Here is a 17,694-nt window from a genome sequence, read left to right as displayed (position 1 = left end):
GGTTTTCAAAACTGTCTTGCTTATGTGTATTTCCTTCTGACCCTCTTTCTCTTCTCTTCTATGCATTCTTTAAAAAAAACTTCAAAGAGCATAATTTTTCCACTTTATTCTTATTGCCATTTTTTTCTTTTAAGTAGTCAATGAAGCAGAACTAAATGTTTTTCTGCAACTTCCTTGCTTCTTCCATAATCGAATAAATGAATGTTGGCAATTTGGTCTCTAGTTCTTCTGCCTCTTCAAAAATCAGCCTGCTGAAGATGACGGAGTAGAAGGATGGACCTGCTCTAGTTCTACCCCCATAGCCTATAAAATACTTGTAAAAAATGATGCTAAACAAATTCTAGAGAAGCAGAAGTCACAAAACAACAGAGTGAAAGAAATTTCCAGCTCAAGATAGCCTGAAAGGCTGACAGGAAAGGTCTATCACATCGGGCTCAGTGTGGTGTGCAGCTCAACCTTGGCCACCCACCAAGGACTGGAGCAGTATTCAGGGCGTGGAATCACAGGTAGCAGCTGTGGTTCTCAACCCACAAATGCCAAAGCAGCTTCAAAAGTCAGTAAGAAAGCTCTTTCACCTGGATGAGAAGGGAGCCTAGTCTGGCCCCAGGCCCAGCCCCAGGGAGGCAGCAGCCTCTGTGGAAGCAGCATCCACTTTTGGAGCCCTCAGCCTAAAGACCCTGGGGGAATCTAGCAGCCAATCTGAATCTCAGTCCTGAGTGGTGATCCTGGGGTGAGGGGAAGCACATGCATAATGGAGCCGGTGGAGGGGGAATCCTGCTCGCAGGTCAGGAGAAGAGTAAACTCCTCTCCCTTGATTATGCCACCTTGAAGGAACTTGACAACTTACAGGTCCCTAAAGAATACCCTCCACTTGACAAAGGACTCAAAAGTCAAGTAACTGGATGGGAAAATGCCCAAAAAAGGGGAAAAAATAAGCCTATAGAAGGTTGTTTTCCTGGTGAACAGATATTTTCTTCCATCCTTTCAGACGAGGAAGCACAAAGCATACCATCAGACCAAGACATCAAAGTCAAGGCTTCTACGTCTAAAACCTACAAAAAAAAAAAATACGCAATAGTCTCAGGCCATGGAAGAGCTCAAAAAGGATTTTGAAAATCAAGTAAGAGAGGTGGAGGAAAAATTGGGAAGAGAAATGAGAGGGATGCAAGAAAATCATGAAAAACAAGTCAACAACTTGTTAAAGGAGAACCCAAAACATGCTGAAGAAAATAACACCTTTGAAAATAGACTAACCCAAATGGCAAAAGAGATTCAAAAAGCCAATGAGGAGAAGAATGCTTTAAAAAGCAGAATTAGTTAAATGGAAAAGGAGGTTCAAAAGCTCACTGACATAAATAGTTCTTTAAAAATTAGAATGGAGCAGATGGAAGCTAATGACTTTATGAGAAACTGAGAAATTACAAAACAAAACCAAAAGAATGAAAAAATAGAAGACAATGTGAAATATCTCATTAGAAAAACAACCAATCTGGAAAATAGATCCAGGAGAGATAATTTAAAAATTATTGGTCTTCCTGAAAGCCAAGATTAAAAAAAAGCCTAGACATCATCTTCCAAGAAATTATCAAGGAAAACTGCCTGATATTCTAGACCCAGAGGATAAAATAGAAATGGAAAGAATTCACCAATCACCTCCTGAAAGAAATCCCTAAAGGAAAACTCCTAAGAATATTGTAGTCAAATTTCAGAGTTCCCAGGTCAAGGAGAAAATATTAAAAGCAGCCAGACAGAAACAATTCCAGTATTGTGGAAATACAATCAGGATAACTCAAGATTTATCAGCTTCTACACTAAGGGATTTAAGGGCTTGGAATATGATATTCCAGAGGTCAAAGGAGATACCAAAAAGGAAAACCAAAAATCACATACCTAGTAAAACTGAGTATAATATTTCAGGGGGAAAAATGGAATTAAGTGAAATAGAGGACTTCCAAGCATTCTTGTTGAAAAGACCAGAGCTGAATAGAAAATTTGTTTTTCAAATACAAGAATCAAGAGAAACATGAAAAGATAAACAGGAAAGAGAAGCCTTTAGAAATTCATTAAAGTTGAATTGTAAACGGTTCATTCCTACATGAACTATATTGCAAATTCCTACATTCCTACATGGAAGGATGCTATTTGTAACTCCTGAGACCTTAGAGGGAATATATATATATACACACATATATACGTATGTATATATGTGTATATATATATACACATACACACACATATATATACATATATATGTAGGTGGGTATGGGTGTGTATGTATATGTTTATTATATATGTTTAGGTATGTATATGTACATGGTGTATGTTGTGTGTATATATATGTATATATATCTATACATACATACATATATATACAAAGAGGGCATATGGTGAGCTGAATATGAAGGAAGAATACCTAAAAAAAATAAAATTTACTGTTGAATTGAATGTATTAGGGGTAACAGAAAGGGAGAGGTAGAACATAGCAAATCATCTCACATAAAAGAGGGAAGAAAGAACTTTTACAATGGAGGGGAAGAGTGGAGAGATGAAAGGAAAAAAGTGAGCCTTATTTTCATGGGATTTGGCTTAAGGAGGGAATAACACACATTCAATTGGATATGGAAATTTATTTCCTGCAGGAATGGAAGGGGGAAGGGCATAGGAGAGGGATGATAATAGAAGAAACAGCAAATTGGGGAAAGGGATAATCAGAAACAAACACTATTGTTGGCGGACAGACAGGTCAAGGGAGAGAATGGAATAAATGAAGGGCAGGATAGGACAGAGGGAAATGTGGTTAGGCTTTTACAACATAACTGTTATGGAAGTGTTTTGCATTTGTTACATATTTATGACATATATTGAATTGCTTGTTTTCTCAATGAGGGTGGGTGGGAAAGGAGGGAGAGAATATGGAACCCAAAGCTTTAAGAATGAATGTTAAAAATTGTTTTAGCATGCAACTGAAAATTAAGCTATGCAGGCAATGGAGTATAGAAATCTATTCTGCCCTACAGGAAAGTAGAGGGGAAGGGGGATGGAAGATGGGTGCATAATATAAGGGAGGACAGAATGGAGGAAGGGGTGGATGGGGTGCATGCTGTCCTGGGATGGGGGATGGGAAGAGATGGGGAGAAAATTTTGAATTCAAAATCTTTTGGAAGTGAATGTTAAAAACTGAAAATAAATAAATCATATATTTTTTAAAAAACAGCCTGCTCTTCTAGTAATTCTTGGTTCACATATTGCTAAAGCCTAACTTGCAGAATTCTCAAGTGTAACCTTGCTGGTATGTGAAATGAATGCAATTATTTGGTAATGTGAACATTGCTTGCCATTGCCCTTCTCTGGGGTTGGGACATACGCTGATCTTTTCTAAACCAGTGGCCACTGTTTTGTTTTTTTATAAGACCATATAGGTACGACCTAAAAAGAAGTAGGAGTGATTAATAGATTTAAGGGATTAAATATGGTAGATGGAGTGCCTCAAGAACCATGACAGAGGTGTGCAATGTTGTACAGGAGGCAATAACAGTGACAGCAACAACAAAACATTCCAAAGAAGAAGAGCCAGAAACCGAACCGCTTTTCTGAAGAGGCTTGCAAATAGCCAAGACAGCCCTGGAGGAGAAGCGAGGCTGGTGACCTGCACAGCCCTCCCTCACTCAAATCCAAGTCATATCACCTCCCTGATGTCATGGTTCTCCTTCAGAATGAAGGACAAACACAACAACAAACAGTCAAGAAGTGAAAGAAAGGAGGAAGGGAAAGATATACCCAATTTAATGGAGAATTCCAGGAGAGGTAACTTGGTTGTTGTCTTTCATTCTTGAAGAGGACCAAAATGACATCACTATGTTGGGGTCAAAGTGTAGTGTGTCCTAGCTGTCAGTGATCAGACTGATACAAGCTCAGAAGGCTCTATCCCAGTTCCCTCACAAATAGCCCATGTGAACATTTGGATGGACATATGTCTAAATTTTCACATCTCTTTTGAGCTACTGCAATTCTGTTTTGCTCATAGAGCACAGCGCCTTCTCTTTGATGTGGGCATGCCATGTTGGGCAGTTCTGGGTCAACATCTCTCGTATCATGCAGTTTACTCCAAAGTTTTTCAAAGAAACCTTGTGAGTGTCCTTGGAGCAATTCTTCTGACCAACAGCAATGCCTTCCTTGCATGAATTCTCTGTAAAATAATCTTTTAGGCAAGCATACACTTGAACAATGTGTCCAGCCCATCTGAATTGTGCTCTTTACAATAGAGTTTGAATACTTGACAGTTTAGTTCAAGAAGGGACCTCAGTGTGTGGTCCCTTATCCTGCCAGGTACTCTTCAGAGTCTTCCTAAGACAATTCAAATAGAAGCGTTTCAGTTTCCTGGCATGGTGCTGGTAGACTGTCCATGTTTCACAGGCATACAACAATGAGGTCAGAACAACAACTCGGCAGACCTTCAGTTTGGTAGTCAGTCTAATACCTCTTCTCTCCCAAACTTTTCTTCAGAGCCTCCCAAACACTGAGCTAGCTCTGACAATGTTTGCATCAATCCATGTGTACGTCCCTGGAACATATACTGCTAAGGTAAGGGCACTTATCCACAGCACTCAAAATCTCTCCATTTGGCGTAACCGATGGTTCCATGTATGGATGGTGTGGTGGTGGTTGATGGAGCACCTGTGTTTTCTTAGTGTTAATTGTTAGGCCAGAGTTAGCACAAGCAGCAGAGAATTGATCCATCCTTTGTTGCATCTCAGCTTCGGAGGCTTCATTGAGAACACAATCATCTGCAAATAAAAAAATCACACACCAACTCTCACTCCACTTTAGTCTTGGCTTATAGCCTTTTCAAGTTAAATAATTTACCATCAATGAAGCAGCTGACATTGATGCTTTGTTCGTCCTCATCGAAAGCATCTGACAACATAGTTGAAAACATCATGCTAAAAAGCATAGGAGCAAGCACACAGCCCTGAGCAACGCAAAGAAATAGAAGAAAACAATAAAATGGGAAAGACTTAGAGATCTCTTCAAGAAAATTAGAGGTATCAAGGGAAAGTTTCATGTGGAAAAAGGGTATGATAAAAGACAAAAATGGTAGAGATTTAACAGAAGCAGAAGAAATTAAAAAGAGATGACAAGAATACATAGAAAAACTACACAAAAAAGATTCTACTGTCACAGATAACCACGATGGAATGATTATTGATCTAAAGCCTTGGAGAATGATGCCAAATGGTTAACATTGCTAACAATAAAGGGAGTGCAGGTGATGTAAAAGTCAGGAAGATTTGAGTTCAAATCTTACTTGGATACTTACCAGCTGTCTGAACCACGAGCAAGTCACTTGACCAGTGTCTACCTGGTTTCTTCAGTTGTAAAATAGGGATCATAGTAGCACCTACCTCTTAACTGTTGTTGTGAGTATATTTGTAAAGTGTTTTAGCACAGTGTCTGGAACATGGTGCTTAGTAAATGCTTGTTCCCTTCCCTTAAACTCTGGATGTTGAAGAACCAGTAAAGGTTGTTTTATAGGAGACTAACAGTAAAGTTGCTGTTTAGGAAGTTTACCCTAGTGGTCCCATGACCAAGTTGGTCACAAGGTAATGGGTTATTCTGGACATGGCAATTGTCATGACACGTTGAGACATGAGTCATTGAGAGTTTAGAGTCTGCCTTTTTGGAAGGAATAAATCCACTGGGGAAGGCATGAATTCCTGAAGCATGGAAGGATTGAAAAATAACCTAGCAGTGGGGATTTGTATAGAGGATGTTTGGGAGGGGAGAAATCAGGGGCAGGAAAACTGGCTTGGAAACTCCAACCTTCATCTAGAGATATGAGGTGAGAAGGACCTAGGCAGACACCTTAGAGTCTGCCTTCAAATTAGTCATCAAGAATTTCTTCTCTTGGGAACATATATCCCAGGATTACTTGCTCATGTGGCAAACCCCCTACCACACTGTAAGTCATATCACAGGAAGGACTGATAGAATGGTGTGTGAGGACTGGATGAAAATATTGTGGGAAAAGGGGGAGCCCTTTAGTCAGAGGCCAGGGTGTCAAATCCTGCATCTCATTTTTACTACCTTGTTACCTTGGGCAAGTAACTAGTCTCTTTGTGCCTCTGCTCTTCTGTAAAATGAAGGAGTTGTACTAGTCTTTGAGGTCAATTCTTGTTCTAGGATCCCATGTGTGAGAGAACATGGGATATTTGGCCTTAGGAAGGAATGGCTTTCAGGAGTTGTGGTTGGGACAAAATATCTTCTGCATATCCAAAGGGCTGTTGTGTGGAAACTTGGACCCAGAGGATAGAACCAGAAGCAGTGGGTAGAAAGCTACCAAGAAGCATTTTTCACCTGGATAGCAAGGGAAAATATATTCCTAACAATAAGACCTATCTGAGAGCAGCATGGGCTGCCTTAGAGGTGGGGACCTCCTGGTCATTGGAAGTCTTCAAAACCTGGGTAAATACTTGCTGGATCTCATGTATTCTTTCTCAAGTAGGCTTGAGGTCATAGGCTGGTGGGTTCAGCTCACCTGATCTGTTTCCTTGGGTCAAAATTCCTCAACCTCAGACTTTTTTTTGAGGGGAAGGAGAAGAGAGGATAGAAAGGAAGTTCTGGGAGCCAAGCAGCCAAGGGAGCAGGGAGATACTGGGAAGGAAAATAATTTAGTCCTTAGGTCTGAAAGGTGGGAGGATCTGACTGGTGACTGATCCAGAGAATTTAGGACTATGTAGAAAAGGTTCCAAGGGAAAAAGAAAGAAAAGTATTGCCTCCTGAGCCCAGACACCCTGTCCTGTTCCTAAAGTCCCCTGTCCTCTCTGGTGTAGAGAACCTTGAAGGGTTTGAAAGAGCCCCTTATCAAGAGTTCCCCTCCTCCAAGGGAGAGTAACTGACTTGAGAAGTTAAGTGAAATATTATTCTCAGGTGCACATCCTTGAATTCGGGTGTTGAAGTTCCAGGAATCAGGGCTCCTGCTATGCAGGATAACATTCCGATAAAGAGGCCTTGAGGCCTCCCTTGCTACTTATCACAATCTGTTGTTTCATGCCTCAATTGCTACCCCTATGGTTTTTTTAAGCACCCCAACCCCCTAACTTCTTGGCTCAGTCTGTCTAGAATAAACTCAGCTTGTTCAGACTACTGTGTCCTGCCTGTCTTTTCGTCCTCGCTCTGTGAGCCCGTAACGGCCCCGGACCTGCTGGACTGTGCTGGCCACAGTACTCTGGAGGTTGCTTTTCCTGTTGCCAATGATCCCAGACCTCTCAAAGGGGTCTCACTCACAGTCCTAGTCTCCTCATGGAGCACCTATGTTTTCCCACAACTCAAGAGAGACCCCAGTTCTATGTAGCCCCAAGCTCAAGTCAATATCTCACCTGTATTTTTCACTTATCTTTTTATTCAAATGATTCCTGTTCCAAATAACACCTGTGCTTCCAAAGCATGACTTGGTGCCATTCGATAGGTACTGGAAAACAGCACTTCCTTTTTGGCCAGCTCAGCTTCAATGCTTCTGCTTGATTCTTCTTACATGATGGACCTTTGATGTCCTTTTTCTGGGCCTTTTTTGGTGGAATTTCTTTTTTATTTTCCTTATCACAGTTCTTCTCTGAGTATAGGCCAGGATAATGAGATACCAGATTATACTGTTCACAAGGAGAATGAGAATAACCAAAAACAAGAAGATGACCAGTACTTTTTCCCTGTGTTCTTTGCTTGGGAACCTGCCAGGAGTGATGATAATCCCTGGGGGATCAGTAGGATGGCTTTGTGATAGGGAGGTGATGGTTGGAGGGGAAACAGTGGTGTCGGTAGTGGTGGTGGTCTGGCGAGTGGTTTTGGTGGTCTGGCGAGTAATTCTGGTGGTCTGGCGAGTGGTGGTGGTAGTGGTGGTTGTAGTTGGAAAAGGCGGAATATAGGTTTGAGGAGGGGGTCCACTGTCTATACTGCCCCCATCACCTCTTGCCTTACAAGTTGGGGGGGCATAGCCAGAATCACAGTGGCAATGATTCAAGTTGTTACACACCCCTTTCCTATGACACTTGGTAACTGGATTGCACCCAAACCTGAGCAACCTTGCATTAGAGCAGGAATTGTTGAGGCACATTCTGTTTGGGCCACACGTGGTACCAGTGTCTACTTCTCCTCTATCAGCAATTCCTATCCCCTCAAAGAGGTCTGCCCCCCAGCACCAAGTGTTCTCCTGGCGCACCTGGATAAAGTTGTGGTGGTCCCTCATTTTGGGCAGCCTCTGCACATTCTCACACATAAGCTTCCCACACTTAATATCTTTCTCAGCACACTTCACAAAGGCCTTGTGTAGATCCCCAGTAAATTCACTGCCACAGTTCCCAAACCGGTCCCCTTTGGTGTTCATGAGCCGGTAACAACTATCCCGGGCAGACCTGGAGCCTTCGCCAAAGACCTCAACACACTGTTGATCCAGTTCCCGACAGCGCCCTTCATAGCAAAACCCTTGACCTCTGCATGGGGTGCCATTTTGTTTGTAGACATCTGGCTGACACCACATTGAGGTTCCATTGCAATATTCAGGGAGGTCACATTCATCCCTGCTGGGACGGCAAACTCTGCCCCTTAACTGAAATTGGCAGCCTTTACAGCAGGGCCCAAAGGCACACATGGCACCTCTCGCCATCCTGCATGTGGACAGGCAGCAAGGGTTCTTTGCACAGGTCTCTACACTGCCACAGTCACATTCCTCCCCTCTGTCTAGCACTTTGTTCCCACAGATTGACATTCTCATTACTTGCCTAGGTTCTGGCTTGTTGTAGAGGCAGGATCCTCTGTGTAGCCTCAGGTAGTCATATAAATTGTCCTTACTGCAGTTACTAAAATGCATCTCATGGGTGATAAACTCATGCATGATGCAAAAATAGCGTTCACCGCACAAGCAGTCTCTATGGTCATGCACCATGCCTAGATTGTGGCCCATCTCATGGGCCATGAGGGCAGAAAAACGGACAATGTCTTCATGATAGAAGGATTCAATTGCTGCAGCATTCCCGAGCACACAAGCCCCTTGGAAATAGGCATCTCCCACAACGCTTCCAGGATTATGCCCTACTATCAGATGGGCGACATCATGAATCACCCTATGGAAGAGGGACCTGTCCCGCCATCTGTTGAAAACAGGAAGGGCTTCCCTTAGCTGGACTGGAAGACTGATCGGATTCCTCTGCTTCCAGATCTCCATACCAATCAGGACAACTTTGATGTTGATTTCATGAGTGTAGCTGTTGACGTGTGAGATGATATCCATCACCATCTGGGTTGTCTTGGTCACGTTTCTATCCCACATTTCGAATCTGTTCTTGTCGACCACAACGAACATCTCCAAGTACTTGGTGTGTGACCAGATATAATTCAGTGGTCTTTTCGAAACGTCCTCCCCAGCTTCATCTAAATCATCTTCATATTGTTTCCCTTCTAAACGGCTCTTGAAAGGGAGAGGTTCTCTCTTAGGCCCCTTGCATTTATCCGGTGTGTCCTTTTTCATTTCATACAGGACGTGTTCAAACTTACTTGAAGCATCAATGGGCTCAATATTATAGACTGTTTTCTCTATGGTTATCATACCCTTGAGGCCTGAGCAGGTACTGAGAGACACAAGGGATCCCAGATCACTTTCCACATAGCCATCATAGTAGCAGTCATCCGGGAGAAAAGACACGTCCAAGCCTAGTTTCCCATCGTAGTAAGTATAGACAGGGAAGTTCTTAGCAAACAGCCCTGTCTTTTGTTTCAGATGAATCACCTGCCTCTTGCCTCTCATAAATATTGAATAGATTTTGCTTGTTCCTTCTTCCCCTCCCTTGATGGTTAATCCCCTGGGGATAACTATTTCATAGGATGAGTAATAAACTGACCCCAAGGCACAATGAATGCCTGGAAGGAGTACCACTATCAACAGAAGGAAGAACCCCAGGCTGGCATGGGAGGATCCCAGCCTAAGACCCCACTCCCACATCTGGGGCTCTCTGAAAGAGAACTCTCTTTTCTCCTCATCCATGGCCTCTTGGCTCCCCAGGAGGGGAGTCAGAGGGCATAACTTGGGCTACAGCCCCAGACATGACCTGAAGGAAGCAATGATGATGCTGGGCCTCTGCCCTGGACTCCTCACCTGGACCTTGGTCCTCTCAATGACATGATCTTGAAGTTCTGTAGGCTGTTCATTCCCCTCCCAGAGAATTCCTAGAATCTCAGGTGGCTCTCTGATTCCTTCCTCTCTTTGGCTCTTAGGGTTCTAGTAGGTGCAGCCTCACCCCTCTCTATATCCCTCTGGTTTCCTAGATAAGTTTCTTCTGCCCTCACAGCAGATGTACTGACTGCAGATGTCCTTTCAGTACCTCTTGGTGTGAAAAAACATCCCTACACTCCCTTTTATCTGCCATCACAATGGAAACCCCTCCCACAGGCTTTGAATCCAAGAGTTACAGAGCTGGGGGTGGGGTGGGGCAAAGGTCCATGTGGATAGGGCTCAGTCTACTTGCTTTCCCCTTTGGCCAAAGCCAGTATTATTAATTTTGTTGCACATTGTCAATGCTATCTCTCTCTGATTCAGAGTCTCCTCGATGCCAGAAGTTTGGGGGCTGGACCCTTTATAGGTAGTATGAGACCTGTTCCAGCCCTTTATCCGCCAAAGGAGACCGAAAACCTGGACTGGCCAGTCAGAAAGGGACATTTGGGCCCATTTTGAATTAGCATGCCATAATTCTTTTCACATGAATCCAAAGTTTTCCTGCTAGATGCACCTGACACAGTCCTATTTATGACTGATAAGGACCAGGCACTTTGAATTTGATCAATGGCATTTCTTTTATCTTCTTGTTTTAGGGGACACTATCCTGTTATGACACTTTTATTTTGTAACATTCTCTTGTTTATGACTGACAGAAACCGGACACCCTAAGGGTATTCTCTTGTTCTACGGAAACTCTAATTTTGACTGATGAAGGACACAGGCATCTTGAGTCGGGGAAAGAGGAGGAAATGCTTCTTTGCTCTTTGGGTATGTAGTCTCCTCCAACTGACCTTTCTTTGAGCTCATTTCCAAATGAACTCCCATGCATGATGGGCACACTTTTGCCTGTTTGGGAGAAATAAACATGCTCATACAGCCTAATTCTCTTTGACTTTCTTAGAAGTCCACATGTGGCCTTGAGGTTCCCCATTCCTGATGCAGGCAGTGGCCAAGGCTCATTGATTTTACCTCCATAAAACCTCTTCCATTGGTCTCCTTCCAACTATGCTAGCAATAGAGTCTTGCACATAGCAGGGTTAATAAATATTTGTTGAATTGAATTAAACCTGTCTTTGATTCATAAAAAAATAGAAGTGAGTAGAACAGATCAGTCTTTTAAAAATAATTATTCTTGTGTTGGCTCATTAAACCAATGAAACCAACAAAAAAGATACGTAAACATGGTCTGGAACGTACATTAACCCAGTCTTCCCCTTCATCCCACAAAGAGACCTATTTAAACGCAGCCTGGGAATTTTTGTGTCTAGTTTCCCCAAAGTTTCAAAATAGCAAAGTAGAATATAATTTTTGGTGTAGCTCCTGAGGCACTCCCTCCTAGCAGATCTCCATTACACCATGTATCAGAGATACCAAACATAAAATAAGATGGTGAAAACATAAAATAGGATGGTGCCCTCAGGGAATTTATAAATTCATGGGGATGGAATAACCATAACAGGAAATAATCAGAAAAAAAGGGTTATAAGAAAATTGAACAGAGAAAGATCCAATAATCTAATCTAATCCAACTCATTTATTAAACACCTACTAATGGTGAAGGCACTGTGCTAGATTTGGAAACACAGAAACAAAATGACAAAGTCCCTGCCCTCAAGGAACTAATATTCTACTGGGGGAGAGTACAAAGTGTGAATGTAACCATTGTTTTGCTCTTTTGATAGTGCTACCATGGAGATTTAAGATGGAAAGAAGGAAGGGTGTAAGGCAGCTAAGCATACACCTTTACTCCCAAATGCCCTTGACATTGACCCTGAATGGACTTCTACAAAGGAGAGAAGCCAGGAGAGACTGATGAGGCAGCAATGCTTAGAGTCTTGTTGGGGCTGAGATGACCAATGGCTAGTGCCATTCCCCCTCCGACAAACCCAAGAGGAACTTGTGGAGTGCAAGGTTTGACAAGTTGTTGAGCCACAATGGCACCTAACAGACAAGATGGGGCTCCAGCAGAAGCAGCAGATCATGGAATGGGGTGGTCAATTGTCCATACCAGGTCCCTGATGTCTTCCATTCTCCTCTGCCACCCTTGATGGGTGAGAAACTCTTTCTAGACTGTTCAATATCCACTTTGTTTCCCCTCCCTACCTGAGAGAAGAGGAGAAAAGGAGAGAGACCTCTTCTGTTCTCTGTTGCTCAAAGCATTCCAGCATTTCAAATCAGTATTCTCCTAGACTGATTTCTGTCAATGCTTTGCTTATAAATTTATTCCCATTGACATTTTTAAAAAATATGATGGTCACTAAACCAAACTAGTCTGGGTAACAAGGATGATGGTAAAAGAAGGGAATGAGGGAAGAATCTAGAGCCTGTCTAGGGGTTAGGGATTACTTTTTCATCTCAGTAGAAGTAGGAGTGGAGGAAGACCTTAGAACCAATGGAAGAGATAGAACCTATAGAGAGACCAGCAAAAATAGTGGTGTTGAAACAAGCAGTATAGCCTATCTCTCCTCCACAACTATGCTAGCCAATAACCTAGAAAAGAGCACCAGATTGAGTCATAATCAGAAACCCAAGGAAAAATCATAGTGAGACATTTTTCCATCCTGGGTTAGCATAAGGAGATTGAATTTTGTGAGCTCTGGAGACTCTGAGAAGAGTATTCCAATGTGGGGACTGAACTAGGACCTGTGGTAGTATACTAGAGCAAAAAGACATCCAGATCCAGCAAGAAATTGGATGATACTGTGTAGGGAGCAGGAACAAGAGAGTATATGAATTGGGATTATCCTATACACATAGAGAACCTCATTAGAAAAAGCAAGCTCAGTACAATTGGGATTGTATAGCTAGCATTTGGCATGTCTTTTAGAACCTTCATCCTTTTTGTCTTGAAATAAAACCACATTTTGGGGGGCAAATTTTACCCCAATTTTTTAAATTAAAAAGATAGCTGGACAAAGTTGGGGGATATTTCCTTAGGAAGTAATTTGATCTTGAAGGATCAAAGTGCCTTTTGTATACTTTAATGAACAGAAAGATCGTTGGAGAGGTCAGGGTATCAGTTAGATATGTATTTTTCTATAGGGTCTGAATGTAAATATCTTGTTTTTAAACAGACTAAGGAAAGACATAAACTTAAGGGTTATCTATCTAAGAGCCACTGAGATTTGGCTGGCTTTAACAGCTGAATGACTGGGAATTTTTGAGCATGGCAGTATGCAATTTGAGGAAAAGGGGGAGAAAGCAGGGCCACCGAGGCATAGGAAAAGTGTAATTTTAAAAAAGATGTTCTTTAACTAAACTGACTTCCCTTTGGGTGACTCTGACTGGCACCAAATCCTTCACTGGACATTAGAAGGAAAGAAGACTGAGTATGTTAGCAGATAGTGAGTATTTTCTAGGCTAAGCCCCTAGATAGCAGTGGTTCTACTCAATGATTCAAGATGAGAGTGGGGAAAATCTTCCTACAATTAGGTCAGGAGATAATTCCCACTGTCACTTCCCCCTAAAGTATTCTGTTTTGACTTTTTTTTTTAATTATTATTTTATTTTTTTTCAGTGTTCAATAATCACTTCCACATATCTTAGATTTTTTTCCCTCCCTCCTCCTCCCTATCCTCTCCCTCCCCTAGATAGCTTGTAATCTTATATAGGTTCTACACATCCATTCCTATCAAATACAATTTCACCATAGTCATGTTAATTAGAAGAATTAAAATGAATGGAAGAAACCATAAAACATAACGCAAAAGAAAATGATCTGCTTCGTTCTGCGATCCAATTCCATAGTTCTTTCTCTGGATGGGGAAGGCGTTTTACCTCAAAAGTCCATTGAGAATTTTTTAGATCCTTAGTCCTATGAAGGACTAAGTCTATCAGAAAAACTCACTATGGTTGTTGTTGTGTACAAAGTTATCCTGATTCTGCTCCTTTCACTCAGTATCAGTTCATATAAACTTTCCAGGCCTTTCTGAAGTCTTCCTGTTCATCATTTCTTATAGCACAATAGTATTCCATTACATTCATGTATCACAACTTGTTCAGCCATTCCTATCCCTTTGATTTCCGGTTTTTGGCCACCACAAAGAGAGCTGCTATAAATATTTTTGTACATGTGGGACCCTTTCCCATTTTTATGGTCTCTTTGGGATACAGTCCTAGAAGGGAATATTGCTGCGTCAAAGGGTATGTACATTTTTGTAGCCCTTTGGGCATAATTCCAAATTGCTCTCCATAATGGTTGGATCAGCTCACAGCTCCACCAACAATGAATTAGTGTTCTAACTCTCCCAAATCTTCTCCAACATTCATCATCTTCCTGTTTTGTCATGTTAGCCAATTTGATAGGTGTGATGTGGTACCTCAAAGTTGTTTTGATTTGCATCTCTCTAATCCATAGTGATTTAGAGCATTTTTTCATATGACTGTAGATAGTTTTAATTTCTTCCTCTGAAAACTGCCTGTTCATTTCCTTTGACCATTTATCAATTGGGGAATGACTTGTATTCTTGTATATTTGACTCAGTTCTCTATATATTTTAGAAATGAGGCCTTTAACCTGCAACTTTGCCGAAGTTGTTTATTATTTCAAGCAGTTTTTTACTTGATTCTCTAGGATTCTCTAAGTATATCATCATATCATTTGCAAAGAGTGATAACTTAGTTTCTTCTTTGCCTATTCTAATTCCTTCAATTTCTTTTTCTTCTCTTATTGCTACCCCTAACATTTCTAGTACCATATTGAATAACAGTGGTAATAATGGACATCCTTGTTTCACCCCTGATCTTATTGGAAATGCATCTAGCTTATTCCCACTGCATGTAATGCTTGCTGATGGTTTTGGGTAGATACTGCTTATTATTTTATCGAAAGTTCCATTTATTCCTATGCTCTCCAGTGTTTTCAGTAGGAATGGGTGTTGTATTTTGTCAAAAGCTTTTTCTTCACCTATTGAGATATTTATGTGATTTCTGTTAGTTTTGTTGTTGACATGATCAATAATGCTAATAGTTTTCCTAATATTGAACCAGTCCTGCATTCCTGGTATAAATCCTACCTGTTCATAATGTATTATTCTTGTGATAAGTTGCTGTATTCTTTTTGCTAACATTTTATTTAAAATTTTTGTATCTATATTCATTAGAGAAATTGGTCTATAATTTTCTTTCTCTGTTTTGGCTCTTCCTGGTTTAGGTATCAGAACCATATTTGTATCATAAAAAGAATTTGGTAGGACTCCTTCTACCCCAATTTTCCCAAATAGTTTACAGAATATTGGAATTAACTGCTCTTCAAATGTTTGATAGAATTCACTGGTAAATCCATCTGACCTTGGAGATTTCATTCAAGGGAGTTCATTGATGGCTTGTTCAATTTCTTTCTCTGAGATGGGATTATTTAAGTATTCAACTTCCTTTTCTGTTAATTTGGGCAATTTATATTTTTTAAAAATAATCATCCATCTCATTTAGATTGTTGAATTTATGGGCTTACAGTTGGGCAAAATAACTTCTAATTATTGCTTTAATTTCTTCCTCATTGGAGATTAGTTTACCCTTTTCATTTTTGATATTGGTAACTTTGGTTTTCTTCTTTCTTTTTTTAATCAAATTGACCAAAGGTTTATCAATTTTATTGTTTTTTTCATAAAACTAACTCTTAGTTTTACTTATTTTCTTAATTTATTAAGAATGAATTTATTTTCTTAATTTCAATTTTATTAATTTCTCCTTTGGTTTTCAGTATTTCTAATTTGGTATTTACTTGGGGATTTTCAATTTGTTCTTTTTCTAGTTTTTTCAGTTGCATACCCAATTCACTGATCTCCTCTTTCTCTATTTTATTCATGTAGGCATTCAAGGATATAAAACTTGCCCTAAGAGCTGCTTTTACAGTATCCCATAAGATTTGGTAGGTTGTCTCATTATCGTCATTCTCTTGAATGAAGTTGTTGATTGTTTCTATGATTTGTTGTTTAACCCCTTCACTTTTTAGTATTAGATTATCTAGTTTCCAATTAATTTTTGGTTTATATTTCTATGGCCTTTGGTTATATATAATTTTTCTCGCATTATGATCTGAGAAGGATGCATTGACTATATCTGCCTTTCTGCACTGGATTGTGAGGGTTTTATGGTCTAGTTCATGGTCAATTTTTGTATTGTGCCATGTACCACTGAGAAAAAGGTATATTCCTTTCTATCCCCATTCAGTTTTCTCCAGAGATCTATCATATCTACCTTATCCAGAGTTTTATTCACCACCTTAATTTCTTTCTTGTATATTTTGAGGTTAGATTTCTCAAGTTCAGAGAGGGAGAGGTTGAGGTCCCCCACTACTCTAGTTTTGTTGTCTATTTCTTCCTGTAACTCCCTTAACTTCTCCTCTAAGAATTTGGATGCTATACCACTTGGAGTATATATATTTAGTAATGATATTGCTTTGTTGTCTATGGTGCCGTTTAGTAGGATATAGTTTCTTTCCTTATCTCTTTTGATTAGATCTATTTCTGCTTTTGCTTTGTCTGAGATTAGGATTGCTAGCCCTGTTGTTTTTTTTTACATCAGATGAAGCACACTATACTCTGCTCTGAACTTTTACCTTTACCCTGTTTGTATCCCCCTGTTTCAAATGTGTTTCTTGTAAACAACGTATTATTGGATTATGGATTTTAATCCATTCTGCTATCTGTCTCCATTTTATGGGAGAATTCATCCCATTCACATTCACAGTTATGATTACTATCTGTGTCTTTCCCTCCATCCTCTTTCCCACAGTTTGTGCTTTTAGTTCTCCCTTCTCCTCCACAATAGTTTTAATTTTTGACAACCTCCTCCCTCAGTCTTTCCTTCCTTCTTTCAGACCCCTCCCTTTTACTCCCCTTTTCTTTTACTGCTTCTTCCCTCCCTTTTAGCCTCCTCTCCTTTTTCCCCCTTCCTCTCATACTGCCTATAGATCTAGTTAGATTTCTATACTTAACTGAGTTTGTTCCCTCCTTGAACCAAATCAGATGAGAGTAAATCTCAAACAATGCTCATCTCCCTTCCTTCTTTCCCTCTACTGTAATATATTTTTGTGCCTCTTCCTGTGATGTAATTTACCATTTTCTGACTCCTCCTTTTCATATCTCCTATTACAAATCCTTCTCACCCTTAAATCACATTTTTTATTGTCATATCATTTACTTTATACCTGCTCCTTCTATTTATATCCCTTTTATATATCATGGTAAATATGCAATTCTCAAGATTAACAAGTATCATATTCCCTTATAGGAATGCAAACAGTTTGCCCACATTGAATAACAAGGTTTTTTTCCCTCCTGTTTACCTTTTTATGTCTCTCTTGAGACTTGTGTTCGAAGATCAAATTTTCTGTTGAGCTCTAGCCTTTTCATTCAGATGGTCTGGAAATCCCTTATTTCACTGAATGTCTATCTCCTTGCCTGAAATATTATGCTCAACTTTGCTGGGTA

At 40.4% G+C, this 17,694-nt stretch overlaps 1 protein-coding gene and 1 long non-coding RNA gene across 2 annotated transcripts; one reads left to right on the top strand and one right to left on the bottom strand.

Moving 5' to 3' along the window:
• Window positions 1-7,379: 7,379 nt before the first annotated feature.
• On the bottom strand, window positions 7,380-10,392 carry LOC140499259 (disintegrin and metalloproteinase domain-containing protein 1-like). The gene is given in 3 exon segments (XM_072600426.1): window positions 7,380-9,990; window positions 9,993-10,034; window positions 10,037-10,392. Coding segments are annotated over 3 exon segments (2,583 nt in total). The 5' UTR covers window positions 10,092-10,392; the 3' UTR covers window positions 7,380-7,504.
• An 88-nt stretch (window positions 10,393-10,480) lies between these two features.
• Window positions 10,481-13,953, top strand: LOC140499260 (uncharacterized). Its single transcript, XR_011965330.1, has 3 exons — window positions 10,481-10,625; window positions 10,915-11,029; window positions 11,944-13,953. It is a non-coding gene; the product is annotated as an uncharacterized lncRNA (long non-coding RNA).
• Window positions 13,954-17,694: the final 3,741 nt, after the last annotated feature.

This window comes from Notamacropus eugenii, chromosome 4, assembly GCF_028372415.1.
Source record: "Notamacropus eugenii isolate mMacEug1 chromosome 4, mMacEug1.pri_v2, whole genome shotgun sequence".
In the NCBI taxonomy this organism is placed as follows: domain Eukaryota; kingdom Metazoa; phylum Chordata; class Mammalia; order Diprotodontia; family Macropodidae; genus Notamacropus; species Notamacropus eugenii.
The sequence above is the reverse complement of the archived record's forward strand: the minus strand, read 5'-3'. Positions and strand labels throughout refer to the sequence as shown.